The sequence below is a fragment of the Carex rostrata genome, chromosome 16 (genome assembly GCF_964058835.1).
Source record: "Carex rostrata chromosome 16, lpCarRost1.2, whole genome shotgun sequence".
Classification (NCBI taxonomy): domain Eukaryota; kingdom Viridiplantae; phylum Streptophyta; class Magnoliopsida; order Poales; family Cyperaceae; genus Carex; species Carex rostrata.
In genome coordinates, this window is record NC_135933.1 from 8,378,158 (window position 1) to 8,405,047 (window position 26,890).

At 34.8% G+C, this 26,890-nt stretch overlaps 4 protein-coding genes across 8 annotated transcripts; 3 read left to right on the top strand and 1 right to left on the bottom strand.

Annotated features, from left to right (window-relative positions):
* The first annotated feature begins 1,302 nt into the window (after positions 1 to 1,302).
* On the top strand, positions 1,303 to 3,648 carry LOC144567107 (uncharacterized). Its single transcript, XM_078317160.1, has 2 exons — positions 1,303 to 2,442; positions 3,262 to 3,648. Exons 1-2 carry the CDS (start codon positions 1,303 to 1,305, stop codon positions 3,646 to 3,648), a joined length of 1,527 nt encoding a protein of 508 aa, XP_078173286.1.
* Positions 3,649 to 7,711: 4,063 nt separating this feature from the next.
* Positions 7,712 to 12,689, top strand: ATSBT5.2 (Subtilisin-like serine endopeptidase family protein). Its single transcript, XM_078317912.1, has 10 exons — positions 7,712 to 7,910; positions 8,304 to 8,563; positions 8,921 to 9,032; positions 9,220 to 9,386; positions 10,048 to 10,415; positions 10,516 to 10,616; positions 10,709 to 10,951; positions 11,042 to 11,156; positions 11,427 to 11,634; positions 12,069 to 12,689. Exons 1-10 carry the CDS (start codon positions 7,720 to 7,722, stop codon positions 12,629 to 12,631), a joined length of 2,328 nt encoding a protein of 775 aa, XP_078174038.1. The 5' UTR covers positions 7,712 to 7,719; the 3' UTR covers positions 12,632 to 12,689.
* A 3,455-nt stretch (positions 12,690 to 16,144) lies between these two features.
* LOC144567426 (cysteine--tRNA ligase CPS1, chloroplastic/mitochondrial-like) lies at positions 16,145 to 20,977 on the top strand. Of its 2 annotated transcripts, none has more exons than XM_078317562.1 (10): positions 16,145 to 16,361; positions 16,440 to 16,654; positions 16,895 to 16,958; positions 17,043 to 17,204; positions 17,299 to 17,475; positions 18,214 to 18,495; positions 19,003 to 19,128; positions 19,293 to 19,496; positions 20,307 to 20,414; positions 20,515 to 20,977. In XM_078317562.1, the coding sequence occupies exons 2-10, from the start codon at positions 16,467 to 16,469 to the stop codon at positions 20,725 to 20,727; spliced, it is 1,524 nt and encodes a 507-aa protein (XP_078173688.1). In that variant the 5' UTR covers positions 16,145 to 16,361; positions 16,440 to 16,466; the 3' UTR covers positions 20,728 to 20,977. The 2 variants fall into 2 exon arrangements, with proteins under 2 accessions (XP_078173688.1, XP_078173687.1); XM_078317561.1 differs by having other exon boundaries at positions 16,145 to 16,355.
* Positions 20,978 to 21,291: 314 nt separating this feature from the next.
* Positions 21,292 to 26,372, bottom strand: LOC144567425 (protein kinase STUNTED-like). Of its 4 annotated transcripts, none has more exons than XM_078317560.1 (12): positions 25,912 to 26,372; positions 25,395 to 25,646; positions 25,215 to 25,300; positions 25,007 to 25,125; positions 24,793 to 24,908; positions 23,850 to 24,275; positions 23,363 to 23,611; positions 23,095 to 23,255; positions 22,694 to 22,773; positions 22,388 to 22,535; positions 21,969 to 22,118; positions 21,292 to 21,877 (listed from the first exon to the last, which is right to left on the bottom strand). In XM_078317560.1, the coding sequence occupies exons 2-12, from the start codon at positions 25,561 to 25,563 to the stop codon at positions 21,635 to 21,637; spliced, it is 1,947 nt and encodes a 648-aa protein (XP_078173686.1). In that variant the 5' UTR covers positions 25,564 to 25,646; positions 25,912 to 26,372; the 3' UTR covers positions 21,292 to 21,634. The 4 variants fall into 4 exon arrangements, with proteins under 4 accessions (XP_078173686.1, XP_078173683.1, XP_078173685.1 ...); XM_078317557.1 differs by having other exon boundaries at positions 26,044 to 26,182; XM_078317559.1 differs by having other exon boundaries at positions 25,395 to 25,625; positions 26,044 to 26,179.
* Positions 26,373 to 26,890: the final 518 nt, after the last annotated feature.

Sequence of the window (26,890 nt, forward strand, 5' to 3'; positions counted from 1 at the left end):
TGATATGCTTGTATTATGTTATTTTATGTTCTTTGATATGTTTGTATTATGTTGTTTGTATGCTATGAAATTTATGTTTGTATTATGCTGTGATAACTGACTTGTGAGCTGTGGCATTTATGTTTGCTGTGATAACTGATATGTTGGCTACAGCTATTCACTATTTCACATTTATGTTTGTATTTTTATTTTGTTGTGAGATTATGCATATAATGATACAAATTATATATGAATTCTTATTTTAAAATCCGCATATATTAGTCCGCATAAAAATCTGCATATGCAGCCGCATACCGTATATGCGGTATGCGGTGCCCTTCCGCATACCTTCCGCATACCGCATTTTGCAACACTGCTTAATACACGCATTACCTGTACTCTTTGACTTTTTGTACGCGGGTCTTTCTTGCACGCTAAACTTCTCGTGAGCGCCTTGATGCTTCTCTAAGCGTATTCTCTTCTTTTCATGCCCACGTATATCATCCATATCGTTGTTACCTTATAGCTGAAGAATCATTACCCATCTCTCCATTTCCTCCATGAACTGGAGACTTTCTTTACTTCCTCCATGCATCCACTTATCTTAGAAACCGAGATCATAAATAAAAGAAAGCTAGTTTAAAAATAAACTATATTGTGAACTTTGCTTTTATGGTCAACATATTTTGTAAGAAAATTATCTAAATCAAGAGCAATTTTGTTCATTTGCTTGTCTTTTTACATTCCATACAAAAAGTGTTCAGAGAGAAATTTTGAAAATTTGAAATGTCTTTCAATTATTGTACTGCTGCGTAGAATTTTTAATGCCACGATGTAATATAATAACCAGAATAGGAATATAAAATTTAAATAATTAAAAAATATTCACTATAAATTCATACACTCACAATTTTTTGTCATTTGCTTGTAATACTAATTCTTAAAATGAAAGCAGAGAATGTGTAATATATTTAGAAACAGAAATGGAGAAGATCTGTATGAACAGAATAAAAAATATATTTTCATACTTGGATCTAACTGATCCAAAACATATGCTTCTTTTTACCTCATTGGGTAAGATTGCAGTTTCCATACGTTGAATTTTATGTTTGCCCAATTGCCCTGTGTAATTTTTCTTGGAATTTGGGTTTTTCTTTGATGTGCTTTTACTTCTTATAATTCTTGTATATTCTCTCTCCTTTTTTTTTTTTTTCCTCTTTTGGGTTGATACTAGTTTTCAAAAAGAATTTCAGGGCTGCTTTTTATAAACTACCCACTTTATAATCTCGATACGATACACTGCTTATAATCTCTGTACAAATCATGAGACATTCTATTGTACCAAAACTGCACAACAACAACACTACCTCAAAATCTATCTCCAAAGTAAAATCTAAACAATTACGGTCACGCAACCAATGTCGGTGCTCATGTGGATTGCTCATCGGCCTTGTCACCTTTCTAATCTTACAACAACTTGAGACGCTTGGCCGAAGCATCGCCTTCCTTCACCTTGACTTGTCACTTCCTTCATGGCGCTTCCCGAACAAGTTCTTCCTTCATACCTCTTTTCACGGTAGCAAATTACCGAATGAGTTATTCCTTCATACCTCTTTTCACGGTAGCAAATTACCGAATGAGTTATTCCTGCATACCTCTTTTCGCGGCAGCAAATTACCAAATGATGAGTTCTTGCCATTGAAGGATCTAAGCCTTGCAAAGGTCCCATGGGATGGAAACACTTGGTTCATGAGCTCTTTAAATGATACGTTTGATGCGGGTGAGGCAGAGTACCTCCATTTCCCCTCTAATCAATCAGAGGGACGATTCCTCTGCCTGGCAGGCAACAGTACCAGAAACGGTACGTTAAATTCATACGCCTTGGTTCGTCCCGAGAAATTTCCACCTGGCTATAGGTTTGTCCCAGGTATTACATTTGTGTCGGAGTCTTATTACGGTTACAACAATATATGTCACGGGCTATTTGCCATGATGCCATTTGCAGCTTGGCACTATAGAAAAGGGTGCGTGCAGCCGGATAGGTGGGTACTGTACCAAAGAGGTGAGATAAGGAGAGAGATCTCTAATTGGTTGAGAAACTTTATAGAATTAACCTTTGGTGAGGAAATGATGATCGAGAAGTTTGAAACAGGAGGTAAAGTGAACTATGTTTCAAGTTGTTTCGAGGAGGCGGTGGTGTTTCGGCACAATGAAGGAAAGATGCTAAAGGATAAGAAGATTCAAGTTTATGAAATGGTGAGGTGCAAGAGCAGGAAATATTGTAAGATCCTGGAGAGAGATGAAACCGAGAATGTGATAAAATTGACATTGTTACTGAGAAGCAACAGTCGATCGTTTAAAGATGAAGCCAGCGTGATAAATGTGTTTCGAAAGGAGTGTGCAAAGGTGAAGGCATGTCGGCTTAAGGTAACCCGGCCCGATAACCTCACCTTTTGTGATCAGGTTAGTCGTCCCTTCTATTCTCTGGTTTTTAGATCGTCTATATGTGTCTATTCTCTTCATGGATCATTTAAGTTTAGTTGAAAAGAATCCAAGTCTTTTTTCATATTTTTGCATTTACTTTTCCAAATCAAAGGATTCAATTCAGAATTATCTATAGTGAATTCCTACCTAAATCTAAAAAGAATTGGCGGTTAAAGTTGTCGGCATGAACTCATTTATTTTATTCACTTGTATGTGAGCATGTTCTTATTGCATAACTATTTTTTTTTCTTTTTTTATTACTTCACCTCATGATATTTAGAAAATGGATACATAACCTTTTTGCCATTGCAAGTAGTTAGTAATTTCATATAAAGCAAGGACTGGATTAAAAAAAAATGGTTGAGAAATAAGGCATCTTTCGGTTTTGTTAGAGTTACTACAGCAGTAAGGAGAAATTCTAAACTTATGGATTTGTTAATTTAAGCATTTCTTTTGGACAACAAATTAATACATGCATGCTCACCAAGAAAAAAAAAAACAGCCAACAACTACCATTCTTACATTCTTTAACCATATATTAGTTTTGTATGGCTTGCTCAATCAAATAAAATTTTCTTGCAAGTAATGGCTCTAATTTGCCTACTATATTTCATTAAGCCAAATAAAAAGAGCACAAACAAAGAATTACTTGTAGAAAACAATATATATATCTTAAGAACCGATGAGTTTATTGAAGAGAGATGCATGGTGGTTGTAAGATTCCTTTTTTTCTTCTTGTTTGTAATTTCCCAAAAAAAAGGAGAGCATAGAAGGTGATCACCTTTTAAATTCATACAGGTGAAGATGATGAGCGAAACTGACGTTCTAGCATCGCCACATGGTGCTCAACTTACGAATCTATTTTTTATGGACAAGAACAGCAGTGTCATGGAATTCTTTCCAAAGGGATGGAAGGATTTAGCGGGCCCGGGACAGTTTGTGTACCAGTGGATATCGGCATACTCTGGAATGCGCCACGTTGGCACCTGGCATGATCCTAAAGGCGATAAGTGTCCTTATAGTGACAAAGCACAATGCATGTCTTTTTACAAGAATCGGCAAATAGGAATCGATGAGCACTTCCTCTCAAACTGGACCTCCAGTGTTTTGAAGGAGGAGATGGCGCGGAAATTGCACACATTGAAATTAAATAGAGGAAAGGAACGGCAGTGCAAATGCAGTTAATTGATGTTAGTAATTCAAGAAAAAAAAAAATGTTTTTGTTAAATTTTGAGATGAATGTGTGTCGCATATGGTGCAGGCTAGGCACAATTCTAAATAAATGAAGTAGATTGTTCATATAAGGATTCAAATGCATTAATGGAAGTTGAATAAGTCGGGAGAGTGTTTTCATTTGTATCAGGGTTATGGTCGAACTGCTACAACATTATATGAATTGAATGTGCTTCCTTCATATATGCGTCGATCCCTCCAAGTGGAACAGTAGGTTCCTTTTTTTGTTAGGGGTATTTTGACATTAACATTAATCAATGTCGTATAATTTTAAGCTTCTTATTGTAAATATATATTCTTAATGGTTTATTATGATAATGTGACTGGTACGTGAAATTGGATGCCAATTGCAAAAGAAATATTCAAGAAGACTCGCAAGTGAGGCCCAATAGTCGGCCTTTTATTTAAGTTAAAATTACTGTTTGTATCATATATATATATAGAGAGATATTATATTGTTTAATAGTATATTCTGAGTGCAGGACTCTAAGCCTATCTCCAATTCCAAATATATATATATATATATATATATATATATATATATATAGACTAATATGTTTTTGGTAACACTTTGACCAAAGTGTTACCGATTCAAATTCTAAAAAATTACATTCAAAACTTCGAACTAAATAACTGTAAATTGGTTATATATTGAATATGGCAAAAAAAATGGCCTAAAATAGTGGCAATTTTCTTTTATTTTTAGGTCATATAATGCCATCTTTCATAAATCACAAAAAATAGTAATAATTGGTATTCTACGAGTTCAATATATAACTAATTTATTGAGCTATTTAGTTCGAAGTTTCGAATGCAATTTTTTGGAATTTGGACCGGTAGCAATTCGGCCGAAGTGCTACCAAAAACATATTAGTCAATCTCTCTCTCTCTCTATACATACACACACACACACTCCATAGAGTAAGGCTACCATACATTGCAATGCATATGCATTTTGGTGCATTGGATTATAAATCACCGGATTCAAAGTCCAAATGACCGATCCAAACCGTTCATCTTGTTCTCTATATTAATATGGAGTTTGGCTAGTATAACATCAGTGTCATTTCAACCTATATAACACCAACTCTAAAACCTATCAAATCGACTTCAAACGGTGAATCCAAACTGTTCAAACCGATCAACTTCATTAGTTGTGCGTTTACATGCAAAATTTATAACTTTTCGAATTTATTTAGTATTAAGTCAAGTGGTCAAATGTGTGAGTTTTTAAGTTAATTTTAATACATTAATTTTTCAATATTTTTACCGCTTGATTTGGTACTAAAATAACTCGAAAATATAAAAAAAATCTGTATGTAAACGCATCACTCATAATGTAAATCGGTTTGAACGGTTTGAATTAGTTGTTCGAAGTCGATTTGATAAGTTTTAGAGTTGGTGTTATATAGGCTGAAATGACACTGATGTTATACTAGCCAAACTCATTAATATGTGCTTGGAGACCAAATTTTACATTTTTTGGAATTGTTTTACTATTTATTAAGCCACTTTGAAAATCGCTGATCCAATGGTAACAGTAAAATCAAAAGGCACCGTTGGATCAGCGATTTTCAAAGTGGCTTAATAAATAGTAAAATATTTCCAAAAATGTAAAATTTGGTCTCCAAACACATATTAATATGGAGAACAAGATGAACGGTTTGGATCAGTCATTTGGACTTTGAATCCGGTGATTTATAGTCCAATACATCAAAATACCTATGCATTGCAATGTATGGTAGCCTTACTCTATATGTATATATATATATATACATGAGGAGGGTTCAAATGCCTCCATTTTTTGTGCCTCCATCATGCCTCCATTTTTAAAAACTTTAATAACTCAAAATTTAAATCTTAAAATTCAAAATAAAACCGTTGGATATGAACTATATCATTTTATCTATGCACATGTAAAAAATTATGGCATTTCAACTTTGTTTTGATTGTCATCTTGAGCTTATAAAAATGTATACAAATGTGGATAATTTTTAGACGTTGATTTTTCAACTTATTGATTCATATAAAAGCAAAATCAAAATGTGATAATTTTTTATGGGCACATAGAGAAAATAACATAGATCACATCTAACGGTTTTATTTTGACGTTTAAGTTTTAAACTTTGAGTTATTTAAGTTTTTAAAAATGGAGGCATGATGGAGGCACAAAAAATGGAGGCATTTGAACCCTCCTCTATATACATATACATATGGGAGTTGGCTACAGTAGATGGCCTCCGTGTAACAGCTCAATTTTTGAGTTTTCAAGATCCTTACGGTCGATCCGAACAGTTCAACATGATCTCCATATGAATATGTACTTGCAAACTAAATTTTACATTTTTTAGAATTTTTTTACTATTTTTTAGATAGGTAGAAAATCATTTGATGTGAATGCGTAATTTTCAAATCAAGTGATTTTCTACCTATCTAAAAAAATAGTAAAAAAATTTCAAAAAATGTAAAATTTAGTTTGCATGTACATATTCATATGGAGATCATGTTGAATGGTTCGGATTGACTGTAAGGATTTTGAAAACTCAAATATTGAGCCGTTGCATGGAGTCCCTCTATGCTATGCATAGCATATTAGCATTTTTCTATATATATATAGAGAGAGAGAGAGAGTGGCTAATATGCATTCGGTTGCATATGGACCGAAGTGCTTACGGTCCAAATTTGATTTTTCAAAATCCAAACGGTCGATCTGAACCGTTCATCTTGTTCTCCATATTAATATGTGTTTGGAGACCAAATTTTAAATTTTTCTGAATTTTTTTACTATTTATTAAGTATTTTACAAAATTGTTGATCCAACGGTAGCTTAACAAAACAGTAAAATCAGCAGCTACCGTTGGATCAACAATTTTGTAAAATACTTAATAAATAGTAAAAAAAATTCAGAAAAATATAAAATTTGGTCTCCAAGCACATATTAATATGGAGAACAAGATGAACAGTTCAGATCGACCGTTTGGATTTTGAAAAATCAAATTTGGACCGTAAGCACTTCAGTCCATATGCAACCGAATGCATATTAGCCTCTCTCTCTCTCTCTCTCTCTATATATATATATATATATGAAATCTTCATTATGAACCAACATTGATCAATAATTATTTCCCAAAAACATTGATGAAGATTCAATTTTAATCGATATTTTTCGAGAGTTGATTGAACTGTCTTAATGAACTAATATATTGAATTTTGTTCTGTCACTGTCACAAAGAACAGAGGTGCACTCTGTTCCAGCAAGTGGAGATTCAATGAAAGCGCACTACAGAGTACAGAGTGTTAAATTAGTGCTAAGATTGCATGCCCAGTCAAGCATGCTAAGAAGCATAACAGATTGCATGGGTTCGATCCAAGAAACGATAACCTATGAAAAAGAAGAAAAATGGAAGTGGAAACAACTGTACCTTCCACTTTGGTACTTAAGAAGCAAACTTATCAGTAAAAATTTGACATCACGCGTGCCTCGAAGTGTGAAAAAGGCGACGTGGATAATCTCCAGACTTCATCTAAGCTTGGTGGCAGTTAGAAGAGCACTAGCAAAGGGTGCATCTTTGAAAGTTCCTTTAAATCTAACAATCAATTTGATCTCCTTAATTTAGAAATTCAATTTGTTTTCTAGAATTGAATTCTTTGGGAATGAGAATATATACAAATATATATATTTGCATAATTGAAGGATTTTGATGAATGAATATAGGATTTGAAGATTTGCTCACAACTTAGCAGAAGCAATGCTTTCTTGTTTCAGAAATGCTATGTTTAGTCAGGCAAATCAAATTATTTTTTTTAGAAAAATGAACCTAAGTGGGAGTGTTGGAACATGACCATAACTTTCACAACACTAACAAAAAGATAACATAAAAAAGAATGCAGCACTTTAATTTTTTTGTTAATTTATTGCATGGACAAAAACCACAATCAACAAAATGGCGACACATACCACCTTCTTGCATTATAAATACTCAACCCCTATGCATTCTAAGAAACAGCACAGATCAAAGAGAGATGGATTTCTCTAGAGTTCAATGGAAATGGCTTCTCTTTTTTTTCTTTTTGTTATTGGTTGTAGAAATAAAAGGAGAGAATGAGGACAAGAAACAGATTTATGTAGTGTACATGGGTTCAGTGTCACCTGATTCATCTAAGGATTTCTTAAGAGAAAGCCACCTTCAACTTCTTGGCTCAGTACTTAAGAGGTTGCTAATTATCTATGTATAGTATTTATTTATTTCTTTTTCTTTTTCAAACTTTGTCACAAAGGTTCGTATTGCTCAATACGATACGTAGAAACCCTACCAGAAAGTAATAATAATACAGTTAGGTTTAGAAGTGTTGTGTGGTATGGTGACGGTGTACGTAATTAGAATGTGGAGGTTCTGAACTGGTATATACCGGTTTAAATCTGACTAGTATATTACCATAATGGAATTACCAAGTACTTAATATCTAAATCTTGTTACATTCTTTATGTGGTAACATATAACATATTTGGAGTGGTTTGAACACAATACCAATGGCTTGTACCAAACTGACAGGTACAGTACCATAACATTTGCTCAAAAGTCTTTTTATTCTCTCTAATTCTTCAGGGGAGAAAAAGCTGAGAATATTCTAGTCAGAAATTACAAGTATGGCTTCTCGGGCTTTGCCGCAAGACTGTCAGAGGCTGAGGCTTTGGCATTGAAAAGAAAACCCGGGGTAGTGTCAGTTTTTGTAGACCCAGTCTACAAGCCCCATACGACCCGCTCCTGGGACTTCTTGCAGAATTATGTTGAGATCGACTCGAGACCAAATTCTGACTCAACTCCTCCTGCAACAGCTGATACCATAATCGGTTTACTTGATACAGGTAACAACAAAAATATTTTAAGATCTGAGACAATTACAACTTAAAATGAAAGAGCTATACAATAAATTACTGGTAGCAGGAACTGTGTTTTTGTAACAGGGTTTTGTACTGCACTCCACTTGACTGGAGCAAAATTTTAGGATGATGCAATTATATTTATTTTAAATCTAAATTTCTTTTTATATATATATTTTTTTGAAAATTTTTAGAAATAGAAGAATAATTTTTTACTTTATTTGTGCCAGTGCCATCCCCTGCCCCATGTCGCTCTGCCCTTGACTGTGCCAAGATATAATGCTACAACAATCTAAGCGTGTTTCTTTTATTAATGATTATAATCTTCTCTTATTTATTTAGGGATTTGGCCAGAATCTGAGAGCTTCAGTGATAATGGTTTTGGACCGGTACCCAGCCAATGGAAGGGGATTTGCATGAAAGGAAGCAATTTTACTTCTTCCAACTGTAACAAGTAAGTGAAAATGCATTGATGCGTTTGTTATATGAAAGATCTAACTTCAGGTTTTTAATATCATGTTGGAACCCAAAATGATAGCATTGTAGTCTCAGACTTTGGGAATATTACCATATCGTTTGATACATGTCATCTGTCATTGCATCCCTATATGATGCCCTTCATCTGACAATTTTAAAAACAGGAAGCTAATTGGAGCAAGATACTATGCAACTGATGAAGCACCTTTTGCCCGTACATTCGGATCCAATACCAACTCAGCACGTGACGAAGAAGGCCACGGGACCCATACTGCATCTACTGCTGCAGGGAATTCCATCACAGGCGCATCCTACTATGGCCTTGCCTCAGGTTCTAACCATTATTTTTATAAGGATTTGATCTCAATTATACCAACAGTTGAAGTGTTGAACTAATATACTTTTTTTATAAAATATTTGTCTTGCATAAATAAAATGTATCTAGTGAGGCTATGGTACTATGCATTACACAGATTGGTCCGTACTACGGATCAATATTTTGGTTTTCAAAGTTCGAGCAGTCGATTTGAACTATTCAAAGTGATTTTCATATGAAAATGTAATTGCAGAGTAAATTTTATATTTATTTTTATTATTTTTTTAGATAGACAGAAAATCACTACATTTGAATGGTCTAGAATCTTTAGATCAAGTGATTTTCTACCTATCTAAAAACTATTTCTAAAAAAATGTAAAATTTGATCTACAAGTACATTTTTATATGGAGATCATGTTGAACGTTTCAGATCAATTGTTTGGACTTTGAAAATGGAGATATTGATCCATAGTACGAACCAATATGCACTATGCATAGTACCATAGCCTCACTCAAATGTATCACCTCTGCATAAACTACACCATTTTGCATGTACAGCACAAAACTTTTGTATTAGTCATGTCATATATGCCGTGTACCTATACTGTTTTACATAACAATTACTTCATACAATATACAACGTGGAAGATGTTTGGTAACTAAATATTCATACCAGGAACGGCCAAGGGAGGATCAACAGGTTCACGGATCGCCATGTACAAGGTCTGTTCATCAGTGGGTTGCCCTGGGTCCCAGATCCTTGCTGGCTTTGACGACGCGGTTGCTGACGGGGTTGACTTGTTATCGGTTTCTCTCGGTGCATCTGCATTTTTTCGGCCTGATTTTTCAGAAGATCCAATTGCCATTGGTGCTTTCCACGCTGTGGCTAAGGGAATCACTGTGGTTTGCTCAGCCGGTAATGACGGGCCCACTGCCAGCTCAGTGGTGAATGCGGCTCCATGGATTTTAACCGTTGCAGCTACTACAATCGATCGTTATTTTGAGTCCGATATATTGTTGGGTGGAAACACGAGTGCGATTAAAGTATGATTTCAATTTTAGCATCTTATATATGAAATTATATCTTTTTTTGTTTAAATTTTAGAATCAAACTTAAATTAATACTAATATTAATTTTTTGAAGGGAGAAGCTATAAACTTCTCAACGCTCGACAAGTCTCCAAACTATCCTTTAATTGATGGCGGATCAGCAAAATCAAACTCATCAGATGTTGCATCTGCAAGGTTGTCTATATATTCATACTAATTTGACACAACTTTTCATATCTTGGAAACAAAAAGATAGCTGAATTTCTGAATACTTTTTCTTTTTTAAGCCACTGTGAGCCTGGAACATTGGATGGAAGCAAGACGAAAGGGAAAATAGTTGTGTGCAAGCACTCGCAAAGCGACACCTCAAAAACCATTAAATTTGAAGCATTAAAGGACTCAGGTTCTATTGGCACTATCTTTGCTAACGACATGGAAACATATGTTGCCAGTTCATACAACACCTTTCCAGTCTCTGAAATCACTGCACAAGCTGCCAATGATGTGTTTAGTTACATAAACTCAACAAAGTATGGGTAAAAACTATTAAGTAAAATCTTTTGGTTTCATTTATGATTTTTCTTTTTTACTGATTTGGTTGATTTGTTTCACAATTGAAGGAACCCAGTTGCCACCATTCTGCCGACAATTACGGTGACAAAGTTCAAACCAGCACCTGTTATAGCGTATTTCTCTTCAAGGGGTCCATCGGCACAGACAAGAAACCTCCTTAAAGTAAATCTTCTCTTAATCTTATTTAAAACTGTACATAAATTAAAAACAAGTTAAAACAAAGCACACAATGGAAAAATATAAAGAAAATTCCACAGCTCTGACATCTGAATTTGTAGCATACTGGTAAAAATTTCAACTTGCAATTCACACAACAAGATGCTTTGTTATAGAAGACGATTGGGTGGCAAAAACGTAATTTTTAAAAATAAATGGAGATTTAATCAATAAATTCGTCTAGTTTTACCTCTGAATCTTCTTTAATTATTCCAGCCTGATATAGCTGCTCCTGGGGTTAACATACTGGCCTCATGGATACCTACATCAACTGGAGTACCAAATGGCCAGAATCCGTCACAGTTCAACCTAGTTTCTGGTACCTCTATGGCATGCCCTCATGTGGCCGGTGTTGCAGCCACGATTAAAGCATGGAATCCTACATGGAGTCCCTTTGCAATTAGATCAGCGATCATGACAACAGGTTTGCTTTCAAGCTGTAGTACCCGAGGATTATAGTTTGACAGTTTTAAATCACACCGGTACTCATGGGTGGACCCAGGAATTGGGTCAGGGGTAAGCAAGAAAATGAATTAGGCCCAAAGGTAGGCAAATTTGTTCACCCAAAAGCTCAAAAATACATGAGCTAAAATTGGTTTTTAAAATTCAGGGGTGCCTGGGCCTTACTGGGTCGCCCCTGCCGGTATTAGTTGGCACTACCCTCTACCAACTAGGTACTAATGAGGGTTTCTTATTTTTAAATTTCTTTTAGGTACTATCCTTGCTGTAAATTTTATCACACCTTGACTATTGGTATAAAATTTATGATTTCCATCTTTAGAATGACATGTAATCAAATACGCAATGCATCATGTTCTAACGACAGTTTTGGATTAACTATTTTGCACATTTCTACAGCAACTCAAGCGAACAGTGACAAGGCACCACTGATGACTGTCTCAGGTTCTGCAGCAACACCTTATGACATTGGTTCAGGAGAGGTGGTCCCCACCACAGCTCTGCAACCTGGCCTAGTGTATGACATGACGACCCGGGATCTTCTCCTCTTTCTTTGCAACTATGGTTACAGCTCCTCCAAAATCAGCCTTATATCAAACAGCACAAACGGGTATAGCTGCCCGAGTAACTCTAGCATAAACCTCATTTCAGACCTCAATTACCCTTCAATTGCTGTATCGGCTTTGAAACAAAATGAGGTCAGAACCGTGAACCGGGTCGTGACCAATGTGGGTGCGCAAGATGACACAGTGTACACTGCCAGTGTCAACTCACCAACCGGGTTGGATGTAAGAGTGGTCCCTAATAAGCTTAAGTTTAGTAAATCATATAAGAGTTTAGGTTTCCAAGTTCTGTTTTCAGTGAAAGACTCTTCCTTGCAAGGTGACTTGTTTGGTTCTATTACATGGTCGGATGGGACCCACACTGTCAGAAGCCCTTTTGCAGCGACCACTGCAGGTTAACTCTGTATGTATGTAATTGAGATTGTAATATAATAATTATAAAATATGATAATTTTAGTACTTCTCTACTTGTATGTTTTCTTTTATTTTCTTAGATGAGAGCTCCTTTTAGTCTACTTAATTTATGTTTTGTCAATTGCGTGCAAACAATCTTTACTTTGTGCTAAGTGCTAACCATGATAGCTTCCTTTTAGTGTGATTAACTATTGAAAGCTAAGTCTATTATAATATACTAATAAAAAATTAGCTACTATACTAGCACTATTTTTTTTATTTACTTAGCACCATTTTTTTTGTACACGACTGTCATGAAGTAACATATAACATATGGTCTAGTTTAGCAAGTATAAACTCAGTATATAACCTCTTTATGATATGACTTCAATTAATTTTTATTGAACTCGAACTCTAATTAATCATTGATCAACTTTTTATTTTGTTCTACTATGTCGAATATTATACAATTTTAAATTTTAATTTCCACAAAATTTAGATGCAGAAATACTCGTGTGTAAGTCGAGCTCCAAATCTATAACTTTTAAGTCCATACATTAGGGGTATAAACGGTCGGATATGGATTAGATAGTGGTCAAATCGTATTCTTATCCGTTATAATTTTTTGGATATGGATACAAATATGGATAGTCTCAGATACGGATACAAATCGAATATTAAACACTACGGATACGAATTGGATATCAGACGCATACGAATCATATATCATACGGATACAAATTGCATATGAATATAATTATCTAATGTATATTCTAGTAAAGAATAACATCTAAATATAATTTTTCATTCATAAATTAGATCTAATATTTTTTTATAATAAGTTTGTTGGTTACAAAACATATATCATATTATCAAAACATTACTCATTAATCATGTCATAGTGTTATATTGTTCATCAAAATATATATTTATATGCATTTTAATAAATCATTGGTCCATTCTTATATTATGCACGTAAATGTTCTAATCCATCAACGACTATGATTGAAAGATGAAATTTTATATTTAATATCAACTCTCCAATTAAATAATCTGTCTTCTTTTAATTAAATACATTTTACGTGTAGAAATCTAAATTTAGTTAGAAACATACTTGCGACACATACTGCCACACGATATATTACAATTAAAATTGAATTGAGGACAAAATTGGAGAGAAAAATTAATTTATTCATTTTCTTATTTCTCCTCTCCAACTATCTCCTATTCCTTATTTCCTTATTTAAGAATCATGATGGATGATCAATTTATTTTTAAGAATATCAAATGCTGGCATCTTTTAAAAATATTTTATAAGCATTTGATATCTTATCAAATTATTTGATATCTCCAAATTTAACACATTACTCAATTTACGCCATAGTGAATCTTTTTACAATTTTACTTCTTCAATTTTGATAAGATAAAATATTCTTTTTTATTAGTATGTTCAGGTTCGTTCTTAATTTCAGTTGTTAATTATATGGAGAACATATATTGATGAGGAATTTTAGTAACATTAACTATAATTAGTGTCACAAAATGAAACAACTAATTTATTAATACAAATTCATTTTCACTAAATATTTTTTGTCCTTTTGGCTTTTGCTTCTACAAGCCATTTCTCTCTCTCCCTCTCTCTTTTTTCTAATCAAATCTTTTTACTTGCATCAAAATTTGAAATTCAAATCGTAAATTAAACTATTGATCTTCTTCATTTTATAATATGTCGCAACCTTCATATTATAATATGTTTCCGTTGGTTGTAATATATTAGGAAATGAAGGTTGCAACATATTAAGAACATAGAGTATATTTGTTGTGGTTTAGGAGTGTAAACGGTCGGATATGGATAAATACAGATAGTTAAAAATCTTATTGTATCCTTATCCGTTATAATTTTTCAGATATGGATACTGATAGTCTCGGATATGGGTACAGATCATATAATTTAAGTAATTTTCAAGATTTGGATCTGGACGAAATCAGATAATATCTGATTCGTTTACACCCCTACCATACATCCCTTTTGACATTAAAAAAATTAGTAATTGAAAGTTGTAGTATTTAATTCAATTAAGAATTAATTTCATTAGTAGGAGAATTTTTGTTTAGGATTACAACCAATTATTATTTATTAGTAATGTCAGTAGTTGATAATTTTTATTAAGTGTGAACTACAAGTTAAAAATAATGAGAGGAAAGCAGTTAAATATTTTTATAAAGTGTGACATGATAATTTTTTTCACGATTTGTTTATAAAGGAAGACGCTTATTATCTGATAAATTAACGATTTGTTTATTCGCATATGCCTCATCAAATACGATATGAATAAAATAAATGAATGAAAAAGTTTTATTAAAACACTTACTTCTGATCACTGAAATTATATGTAAAAATAAATTTAATCATACATCATCAGTAATCACTAATCAGTATAGATTTTCAATGGGCCTGATCATTTATTTATAAAGAAAATCCTGCGAACTGTACGATATTTAATACCTCCAGTTATTTTAACTGGAAAGATTGTTACAACAAAGAAAACTGGAGAGTTGTAGAACTAGAAGACTATTGAATTCATATCACGTAAAGTAACTCAAGTTTTGAGTTTAGATCGGGACCGTATGTTTTGACACGAATATTAAGGGGCTCCGTGCATTCCACAACGGGCCGGATTGATCCATTATGATAGAACGGTCTTGATACAAATTCAAAATTTGAGTTACTTCAGAGGATATGAATTGAAGAAGCTCAAAGAGTTCTGGTCCTCTGATGGAACTCAAATTTTGTATTTATGTCCGATTAAAATCTGGAGAATGCCGCCGAGTAAATTGTTCATAACTTGTGAGTCGCTCATAACTCGTTCATTAAAAGCTCGCTTAAATTCGCTTATTTATCAACTCACTTAAATTCGCTCATTTACTTAATGAGCGAGTATGAGTATGTTTCAACTTGCTCATTAAGAATTTGTCACATCTAATCTCTGCTACATTCAATTCCAAATAAATTTCTGCAGCACTAAATTTATGTAGCATTAAATTAATGAACTAAATTTATGCACTATTAAATCATTCTTGCGACCTTGCCTCATTAAATCCCTATGTCATATTCATACATTCATATTTTTGTAAAGTCAACAAAACAAAGCCGATAGTAGCTGTTGCTACTGTGAAGAATGTAATATGTTAATTCTATATTTGTTAATTTTTGTTGGATTTTTATTCTATTTTATTTAAATGAATTATGACAATTTGTTAAATTTTCGTACTCATAACTTGCTCATTTAGTAACTCGCTTAAATTTACTCATTAACAACTCGCTCATTTACTTGATGAGCGAACATGAGCATACCATAACTCGCTCATGCTCGCTGATTAATCACCCCTAAATTGCCGTCCAACGTGGATTGCAAGTGGGATCTTTCATATTCGTGCTGAAGCAGATCGGACGGTCCTGATGTAAACTCAAAATTTGAGTTATCTCGGGTGATATAAATTCTTTTCTCCCATTATCGAGCGTTTTTTCTCCGCCGTTTCCGATCGATAGCCCTATGCTCTCCTCTCTCTCTCCATCTCACCTCCTCGACTTAGCTCGATTCATAAGTTCCTACTCCCTCTATCTCTGGTTCTCTATACCGAAGACCGATTTGACTTAAAACCCTAGAGACGCTACAGTGAGGCGTAAAATTGACACAAATTAGAGCGTAATTACAGATATTACACGCTAGTACAGGTGCATATATTTATTTTTTAAATAAATTAGCTTTAATTACTCCTCGATCTCTTTGTGACTTTGTTTGTTTCTTGGTAGTTTCAATTTTTTTAGTGAAATTAACCAATGGCTGAGAAGGAACCGGAAACGAGTGAGAGGAAGCTAGTCCTGTTTAATTCCCTGACAAAACATAAGGAAGAATTCAAGCCAATAGTTGAAGGGAAGGTAAGTATGTATGTTTGTGGGGTCACACCGTACGATCTCAGCCATATCGGCCATGCACGCGCCTATGTAGCCTTTGATGTGCTCCACAGGTCACCTTCTACCCATGATTTTATACAATTTAATGTTACAAGAAAATTAGACACTATGAAATAATTTTCTTTTGTTGGGTATTAGATTTTTCTCTCATTTACCTTTAAGTACTGAAAGTTGGACCTTAGAATTAACATTCAAGTGTGAATTCTATTTTTGTAGTACTCAGTGTGTTATAATTATGCTAAAGAGAATGGTGTATTGTGATCTATAAGTTTTTGATTTATCCCTTGGTGCAGATATTTGAGACAGTTGAGATATGACGTAACTTATGTGCGTAACTTCACTGATATCGATGATAAGGTACTAGATACATTTGGCTTTTGTTCAATTTCTCCCAGCCCAAAGTTTCCCAATAATCGGAGAGAATTTTCCTTTATCAAACAGATTATAAAGAGAGCTAATGAAGCAGGAGAGGATCCATTAAAGTTAAGTCGTCGCTTCAGTGATGAATTCTTGATTGACATGGCGATGTTACAGTGCTTGCCTCCCACACATGAGCCACGCGTCACAGAACATATGGACCAGATCAGAGACATGATATCTAAGGTATTGTAATGTTTTAATATAGTCACTGCTCTCTAATGTTTTTGATTATAATTGTCATGATCATGTATAAGTAAATGACACAATTGCTGGGCAGATCATGGAAAATGGGCATGCCTATTCCATAGAGGGAGATGTCTATTTTTCTGTAGACAGTTTCCCTGAATACTGCCGCCTGTCAGGACGCAAATTGGATGACAACATGGCCGGTGGAGGTGGCCGGGTCACTGTGGATACAAGAAAGAAAAACCCTGCTGACTTTGCCTTGTGGAAGGTAGCACCTCACTTGACCTTTGATTTTTTTTATTTTTTTTTTGACAAAAGTGGGTCTAAACCCACTGAGTTCATTAGAAATCAGGAGTGCTCACAGAAGATGGTACCGAAATGGTACCAGTCCACTTGTGATAAGTTTTACAAAATATGTAAAAGTACCGTAGTGACTACAATTAAACCACCACATAACCTGTTGAGTTATTTAGATATAGTAAGTTAATTAGTTAATGTTGTAGGGACCTATTTGTAAGAGTGTATTAATATAAAAGAGGGGCCTCTCCATGAGAAATGGTTAACCCTAATTTTACCCCAAATAACTTCATAACCAAACAGCATTACAAGCCAGAGAGCATAAACTTACTACAAAAACTACTCATCATAAGAAGCAAGATTCAGAACTGATAAGTGATAACAAAACAACAGACAGACATAAGACTAGATTGAAAAACCAGTATCAGACTGGTGTTTCCCAGACAAATGGAGAGGATACAGGGGTTCTTCCACCTCTTCCTCTGCCAGCTGGACCTGCTCTTCCTCCCCCCCTGTACCAACTGTACCATCCTGAATCTGTATTGGTAAGTCATGCACATCATGTGGAATAAAAAAAACTTAAAATTAAAGTTATCCCCATTAGATTTGCACCAAAGAGGCTATACTTGACTTTGATTTGTTCGGTATTATTACTTATGGCTTATGAATGCACTACTTATATAGTTGTTCATCTCAACTACTTATGTAGTCTGCAAAGCCTGGGGAGCCGAGCTGGGAGAGCCCATGGGGTTTGGGGAGGCCAGGTTGGCACATCGAGTGCAGTGCCATGAGCGCACAATACCTGGGCCAGAAATTTGACATACATGGCGGTGGCAAGGATTTGGTATTTCCACACCACGAGAACGAGCTGGCGCAGAGCAAGGCAGCTAACTCTGAAAGCTGCATCAACTGCTGGATGCACAATGGCTTTGTCAATAGAGACAACCAGAAGATGTCAAAGTCTGAGAACAATTTCTTCACCATTAGAGATGTATGTTCTTGTTTACCTGTGTGTTTTGATTTGTTTTTGCTGATATTGATTTCTGCAATGATTCTGTAACATTACCAGTCATGGTTTGATGGGGCTGCCTAAGGAGTACGGTGATGTATTCAGATATAGTTTTAGGTCATGTCATTTACTGGTATAGGACAGATGACTAGTATGTACCCAGAGTAGCGGTGGAGGGAGCAACCAGGTTGGTTGAATTATTTTAGTATCGATCTGGTCATGTAATTTGATTTCCTCTCAGTTGGGTTATATCTCTATCTTATCTTGGTTTTCAAGTTAGTTGTCTTGCGGTGTCTAAATCTTTAAAATTGGTCTTCCCTGAATATAAAGTGAGTTCATTAGATTGGTAACTTGATTTTTTAGCTTCTTTTTTGGACAAGATTAGTCAGTTTGAATTGAAAAAGTTTGTGAATTCTTGGTACCATCTATATGTGTATGCCTCTGATTTTTTTTACTGGTGTCGTAACTACTGATCTTTGTTTGTTGCAGATAGTTGCTAATTACCATCCTTTGGCTTTGAGATTCTTCTTGATGCGCACCCATTACAGAGCTGATGTCAATTACTCCAACCAAGCAATTGATAACGCATCTGACCGTGTCTACTACATTTATCAGGTTTTCATTTTCTATTTTTTTCTTCTGATTTCATCCAAGAAAATCTTTCTTTTGATGAGGCACATTCCTACTGTTGTTGTACTAGCATGTGCAAAATTGAATAATATATGACTGGCATCTTGTGATTGCTTAATTTTTGGCATGATATTTGCACTATAATGTAGACTCTTCAAGATTGTGATGTGGCCCTCGCTCCATTTCGTGAGGGAACCTACAAAGTTCAGGTCCCAGACGACATCAAAGAATTGGTACAAAAATTTCATGCCGATTTCTTTGAATCTATGTCTGACGACCTACACACCACAGCTGTTTTGGATGACCTGGTGGAGCCCTTGAAAACTATCAATGGCACCTTGAAGAAGTTCAAGGTATGGATTTGTTGGTGCTTCTTACCCTTTTATTATGGCTTGGCAAAAACCTCTTTTGTCTGGTGCAAATCTCATCCGATTAAACCACCAGAGCCATCCGCAATATGCTGCTAAAGTCAATTACTTCATTTAAGACTCAGGTTATTTTTATGATTAATATTAGGTACACCTCTACAAACTAAGAAACACCATGTTATCCCCTACAAAATATAATAATACCACATATACCCCTAGTCAAAAAGAGCTCACTAAGAAGTTTCATGAGCTTAACGTCAAAATCCATCAGATCAGCTTCAAACCATGAAGTTGATCTACTTCACGAGCGAGATGCTTAACTTTCAAATTTTAAGTTTTGAAGTATGATCCAGAGGTTGAAAGTTGTCGAAAAATAAATACACCAAAATAAACTTCTTAATCTCTTGGTCATGCACAAAACAAACTTAAAATATTATAATTTTGTATTATTGCATAACTCACAAGGGTAGATAAATAGCAGTTGGAATTTTTCATTTGAAGCCGATTTGACAGTTTTTGAGGTTAATATCACAAACCACCCCTTGGTGAGCTCAATCTAACCCTAGCTTTACCCCCTACAAATATGATAGCTTTCCTCGTTCCTTTTCTGAATACTTCCACAAACTAGGAAGGAGAAGAATGATATTTTTGGTATATTACTTTTTGTATAAAAGAAGCAACACAGCACAGGTGTACTTCATTTGTTGTTTGTAGGGGTGTATGAGATGTCTTGTTTTGCAGGGTGTTGATGAATTTAGTGATTACCGTAATAATAATAGTAATAATTTGATGCAGGGTAAAAAGCAACAGCAAGCTCTTATAGTAACTCTACTCGCTTTGGAGAAAGAAGTCAATGAGGTGCTTGGCATTCTTGGTTTACTTCCTACTTCCTCTTTTGCTGAGGTAAAAACTCTGGGAAAAAAAAATTATGTTTATTCATATCATGTTCTGGTTCTGCTGTTTCTCATGATGTGGTATTATCATATTATGTCAAAAACAACAGGTGTTAAAACAACTGAAAGATTTTGCATTAAAGAGAGCGGGGATGACCGAAGAAGAGTTGTCAAATAAAATAGAGGAGAGAACACTTGCTAGGAAGAACAAACAGTACGAAGAATCTGACAGGATTAGAAAAGTACTGACAGCTGTTGGTATTGCTTTAATGGATGAACCTGGCGGTACGGTATGGAGACCTTGCGAACCAACAGATGAATAATTACAATTTACAGCATGTTGCAAATTAGCAATATTTTGTTATCTATTTTTACGTCCTGTGTGGTCACCCAAGAGACGTGTTAATCATTAGAGAGAGGTATGTGTTTGTCACCTTACACTGGTTTTTGGAATTATGCCATTCGCCCTTTGTTACATCAAAGGTTCACTTAGCTGATCTGTACTGGTAACTTTGATTATATGAGATGTACCTTTTTTATGTGACAGCGATGAGTATGAATTTTTGGACTTGATATTCTTCTCTCGTTTGTCTTCTCTCCTCTTTATTTTTTTTGTCTTTTTTAATAGTTTCACACTTTAAACATTAATTTCCTAGCTATTGTAAGAGGTTCTGAATTTCAAGGCATTGTTTTCAAATTTCTGAACTCCAGAAAAGGAAAAAAAAATTAATCTACTATTGCACAAGTGTAGATGTTATTTTTATTGGCCCTGGTTGTAGTTCTAATGGTGTAAGAAATCTATTGAAGTGCAAAACCCCAAATTAATGAAACTAAAAGAGGGTCTATAAGCAAGCCAACAGCTATAATAAAATAATCAATTCGAAACATTTCAATGTAAAAAAAGAAACTGTCTGACAATTTTTTTTTTTTTTATATAATAAGTATACAGTGCCCCTTGGCAGATGTATAATTATTAATTATATACTCTCAAGGCCGCCACAAATTACATGGCCTTGGAAACAGCTCTCAAACTGTACAAACCGCATCAGCTCACGCCACACTAAAATCATCCTTTGAAAATAAAGTGAGTACAAGAGAAAAAAAGGTGGTAATTTGATGCACTTTCTCCAAAATTGCAACTCTTAGTACCATTGAATAACAGTACCAATTGCAATTCAGGAAAGAGCTTACAAATTTCACCAAAAAATAAGTAGAAAATCAAACACCTAGTCAGTCAAAACTAGATGACCGGCTCCACCGATCACGCAAGTACTCTTCTATGGAACTGAGGTTGCTGTACTCTGTGCTGGTTATTGATTCAACATCATCTACATCTAGTAAAGCAAGCCCCAAATGTGAACTCAAATTCGACATTGGGTACGTCTCATCATCCACGCAATCATATTCACTTGTAGAAGCCTCTGTTTTGGGATCAACTATGCTGGACTCTGCTCCCTCTAGAAAGCTTAGTATCTATTTCAAATCGAAAATTAGCTTTAAGACACGTGCTGAATTGCCTGTTTGATTGGAGAGTGTTTGGTGTGTTATGTGTGTATATATATACCTGGCTGATCTGAGGTCGGAGACGGGCCGATCTAATAAGGCAAAGAGAAGCAGCCAAAGCCATTCGTCTAGCCTCAGCCTCATTGTACTTCCCATCAAGAGCTGGATCCAACAGCTCATTTATATCACCTTTTTTCAGTATTGGTGCTGACTGTATATAAACAATCAAGTAAAAAAAAATAAAAATAAAGAAGTTATTTTCAGGGATAAGCTTTCACAGAAAATCCTACAGAAATGACCTATTCTTGTCTATGTAACTTACTTGTATGGCATACTAACCACAGTAAAACTTCTCAGGCCCTAGATGCTGAACACATACATATAATATATTGTCTTGCAACTGAACATATTAATTACACAAAGCTTATAATCTACTAATTACATAATATAATTTCCATATAAGGTACGGCGGTTTCTTACCCACATAACGAGGCTCTCTTGGCCATCAGGGTTCTCACTGGAGATACACTTTCGTCCTGTCAGGAGTTCGAGAAGTACTACTCCGAATGCGTACACATCTATCTTTCTACTAACCTTTCCATACATAAAGTACTCTGGTGCAAGATACCTACAATTTAATTAAAACAACATACATGTTACCTGAATTAATTTCTGATGATATTGGGCAATTGGTATCAGCATAACTGGTACAATTGTGCTGGTAACTGATACTTTATTGTAAGTGTTAAAGAGTAAAATTTATTGCTAATTATATAATGTATGTACCCGAATGTCCCAACAACATCTCCATGGGTTACAGACGTAGAGGCTGTAGGTGCCCAGATCGCAAGCCCAAAATCAGACAACTACAATATGCAAATTGATACAAATAAAACATAAATTTGTACATCAAACAATAATTAATAAATGATGCAGTCAACAATATAGAAAAATGTCCTTTCGCTGAAGAAGCATCAATGGTTATTTTGATGTAAAGTTAATTGTTACTCTTATCTTAAATATTATTTATTAGGATAGACCTAAGCCCAACCTTGTATATAAACGAGGTAATTATTTTTTGACATACATTAAGGTGATCTTATCAAGTGAACTATGTATGTGGTCACTAATGGAGCCCGATAAATATAAAGAATGTGCTCATAATTACTTAATTTTGTTGTTTTTACCTGAGGTTCATTTTCATCTGTGAGAAGGATGTTAGATGATTTGATGTCTCTATGAATTACTGGTGTATCGCATTCAATGTGGAGATAGTTTATTGTTGATGCAATCTCCATAGCTATACTGTATCTGTTTTCCCATGGCAAAGAAGAGTTGGTCTTTTTACCTATATAGTTTATAAACCAAAAAAAAAAAAGATTAGGCATTTTACTAATTTCAATAATACAATTAAGCTTAAATTATTGAACTCGGATCATTTAGTAGAACTCTTACAATTTAAGTTTTCTTCAAGGCTTCCTCTGGAGATGTAGCTATAAATGGAGATCAGGCTGTTGGCCTCTACACAAACCCCAATTAGTGGTACAATTCGCTTGTGCTTTAACTTGGTCATGATTTCTACCTCTCGGAGAAAATCTCTCGAAGAATTTGTATTTAATTTAGACAATTTTATGGCAACTTTGTCACCATTATTGAGGCATCCTTTGAACACCTTGCTGCTACCTCCTTTCCCAATCAAATTTTCTATATTTGAAAAAATATCAAGAGTAAAATTTCAGATTCTAGACAACACGAGGAATAATACAAGCAAAGTTGAACTGAGGCAATTACACAATTTAACGATTGAAGAACCTAAATGGCATCAACTAGGGCTCAATTGCATGTTTGAATCACAAAAGCTTAATTAATTGGTTCTGATTAGATTAATTTCTGACAGAAATTAAGTGAATAATTAATATATTACTGGACTTAATTGCACAACCTGAAGAGAATTGGTTTGTAGCATCACACAGTCCCTCGTAGGAAAACATCTTGCAATTGCAAGTTGAATTGCTAGCATCTAGAACTCCAATCAGCTCCCTACTCAATTCGCAACCCGGGTTCTCCAATTCAGGCAACCTCTTTGGCAAATTCATGACCCAGTGGACAACTGACTGCTTTCTAACATCCAAAACATCGCGATTTGATGCGGTTCGTCTTAGCAGAGGCCAACCCAGTCTCTGTTGCTCCTCTAAATTCTTAATTGAATTTGAAGAGTTTACCTCGAATAAATCTTTCGAAGAAATTGATTCCGTTCTCGGTTTGTTCATGTAGCTCGGGCTTCTATCAGGATTTGGAATTATTACTTTCGGATCCATGCCGACACTTGGGTGTAGAACTGTACGAAGAACTGGTTTTGGCTCACCACCTTGTATTACATGATTAAAAAAATGCGCAAAAGTTTTATACGACAAGAAAAACATAAGGAAATTGACAAAAAAAATAAGCAAGCACATAAGGTGGTGCACTTGTTAGAGTTTTTTTTATTTTTTTATTTCAAGAATATGGAAGTTTCTTTCAAACTAGCCTAGGATTTTTATTCTTTTGTTTTCTTTGGAACAAATGTTTCTGCTTATTTTTGGCCTTCTTAGTGAAATAAAAGAGAAAATGCTGGTGTGAGCCTTTGAATTGCTTTTTTGAACTTCATAGAAAGAAAAACATAAAAGAGAGGCACCTAGTGCCAAATTATCAACTTCCAAGAGTGACTAATAAACTATTTTTCTTTATAATTGATATAGACTGAATTCCACTTCCTCTTACTTTCCAAGAGCCAAACAAATACATATTGAAGTAGGATTTGAGGTTGCAATATATTGTCCTTCAGGAAGAAAACAGTACAATATATCTTTCTACAATCAAAATTGAATAAATTTACTGTATCTTACCTTCTGGTGGCTTTGTAGCTTCCCTTTGAAAAATCGTCTTCCCGTTTTGAACCGCAATAACAGATGTAGTAGGAGGGAGATGCTTAGCACAATACTTGGCCAGAGCAGCTGAGCCTCTGTATTAGAAAAAATAATCAAATAAAGTTGTCCAGTTAGTTAGAGATTAGGCAAGAATTAGTTAAAATAATGCATGTATTATCCAACTCAGACCTACCCAATTGAGTAGTTCTTGTTTACACCTACAACCACAGTCATTGCTGCACAATGCTTTGCCTCTTCAACCAGTACTTTTTGAATTGATTTCCCTGGCGTCACTCGGCCAACTAGAATTATCTAATATTCAATTGTGGATTAGAAAATTCCATGAAATTCCTCCTGAATTTGTACTTATAAATTTATAAAGAAAATGAAAATTGCAATACTTGTTTCATGCTGCAGACATTCTCATACTCTGCCAAATAATCATCCAAAACTTTGATCGAAGCCAAAGTGTTCATCTTTGCTAGTGCTATAAAAGAACAAAAATAAAATAAAATAAAGATGTAAGAATTACTGCTATGCTACTGAATTGCTATAGTACTGCTATATTGTATTTAGTTTACCAGATTTCTTGCAAACATGGACGGCCACGATTCGATCGCCTTCTCGGGAGAGTTTGTTTAATGTCCAGTCAAGCAATTTCTTCCCAATTTCATCCATTTGAAGTGCTACCAATATACAACTTCCCTCCATTTTATTGTTAAGTTTGTGCCTCTCAATTGCCATGCTCATGCTCTATTTCTTCAATCACCCCACTTCCATGCTCTATTCTCCTTTATGACTCTGCCTCTCCTCTTAGTAAGACCATGAGCCGACTGAGATTATAATAATAGAATAATTTAAGTTCCAAAAGTTCATGCTATTTTTAAAAGGAAGCAAAGAAGATTCCACCCACAAATAAAATTCTACCAATTGGGTATGGATGCAACCAAAAGCAGCCAACTTTATCTGAATTCAAGTAGAGACCCAACTAAGAGACCAACTTCCTCACTCTCGTACAAATAGAAGCCCCAAAATAGGCTATGAAAATTTAAGATTTGAAGATATAAAATATTCTTAAAACCATGTCAAAAAACTCACCTAAATTATTGTTGAGTTGTCTTGAATCAACTAAAAAAATATTTAATAATTGGCCCGGTGGATGTCATTAGCTCAACTACTCCATCTAAGTAGAAATTCAATCTCCCTGACTATAGAATATTAATTTTTAACCTTTGAAAACAACAGGGGTCGGTGCAGTGACGCCTCAGCTTTTAATTAGTTAAGGAGCTCTTTTCTGTTGCTACATAAAAGAGACGAGAGAGAAGGACAAGAGAAGAACACAAATCAAAGAACACGATGCGAAATTATGTGAACCCAAATCAAGAAAACTAAGATTTACTTCAGAACAAAGATAACTAGCAGCCAGATAATTTGACTACTACTAGTATAGATGAAGATAATTTGACTAGTAGTAGTATATATGAAGAGAGGAGAGAAACCGATTTTCACGGGTAAAAAAAGCAGCCGGGTTTAGTCTTTTATTACCGGTGTAGACGGTCAGATCTCAGATGTACCCCGACCGACGGTTTAGTACGGGCCAGAAATTCGGATCCTTTTTGTCGGGTTGTTGGAGGATCCGTTCCAGAAGAAATTTGAAGGGAACCCGGGTTGTTTTGTTTCACTGTTTTGTCTTTCTAAATCAGATTTCTTGTGGCCTACATAGAATGTAGCTTCACAAATTCGGAAGAGTTTGTATGATCTAAGGCTGTCTAATGTAGGGGCGGACGCAGGATTTTTGTCAGGGCGGGGCAATAATCGGATGCAAATAGCTTATCGGGTTCAAACCCAATAGCTTATCGGGTACAATTCAACATAACAAAAAAAATACCAATCAATATAATAAAAATCCTAAATTACTTGAAAAAAAATCAACAATTCAACATTTATAGGGAATTTTGGTTCAACTAATTTTCGCTATTTGGGATCAGCCCCTATTTGGGTTCCGTTAATTTGTTTCGCTCAGAGTTTATATGGGCTCCGTTCCGTCTATTAGAATTCCAGAATGGGCTATAGGGGG

Coding starts and splice junctions, on each gene's coding strand:
- LOC144567426 (XM_078317562.1), top strand. CDS start 16,467: ATGGCTGAGAAGGAACCGGAAACGAGTGAGAGGAAGCTAGTCCTGTTT. Junction 16,959..17,042: donor TCACTGATATCGATGATAAG/GTACTAGATACA, acceptor TTTATCAAACAG/ATTATAAAGAGAGCTAATGA. Junction 19,497..20,306: donor GCACCTTGAAGAAGTTCAAG/GTATGGATTTGT, acceptor AATTTGATGCAG/GGTAAAAAGCAACAGCAAGC.
- LOC144567425 (XM_078317560.1), bottom strand. CDS start 25,563: ATGAGCATGGCAATTGAGAGGCACAAACTTAACAATAAAATGGAGGGA. Junction 25,301..25,394: donor CCATGTTTGCAAGAAATCTG/GTAAACTAAATA, acceptor GTTCTTTTATAG/CACTAGCAAAGATGAACACT. Junction 24,909..25,006: donor AACAAGAACTACTCAATTGG/GTAGGTCTGAGT, acceptor TTTCTAATACAG/AGGCTCAGCTGCTCTGGCCA.
- LOC144567107 (XM_078317160.1), top strand. CDS start 1,303: ATGAGACATTCTATTGTACCAAAACTGCACAACAACAACACTACCTCA. Junction 2,443..3,261: donor ACCTCACCTTTTGTGATCAG/GTTAGTCGTCCC, acceptor AAATTCATACAG/GTGAAGATGATGAGCGAAAC.
- ATSBT5.2 (XM_078317912.1), top strand. CDS start 7,720: ATGGATTTCTCTAGAGTTCAATGGAAATGGCTTCTCTTTTTTTTCTTT. Junction 10,952..11,041: donor AGTTACATAAACTCAACAAA/GTATGGGTAAAA, acceptor TCACAATTGAAG/GAACCCAGTTGCCACCATTC. Junction 11,157..11,426: donor AGACAAGAAACCTCCTTAAA/GTAAATCTTCTC, acceptor TAATTATTCCAG/CCTGATATAGCTGCTCCTGG.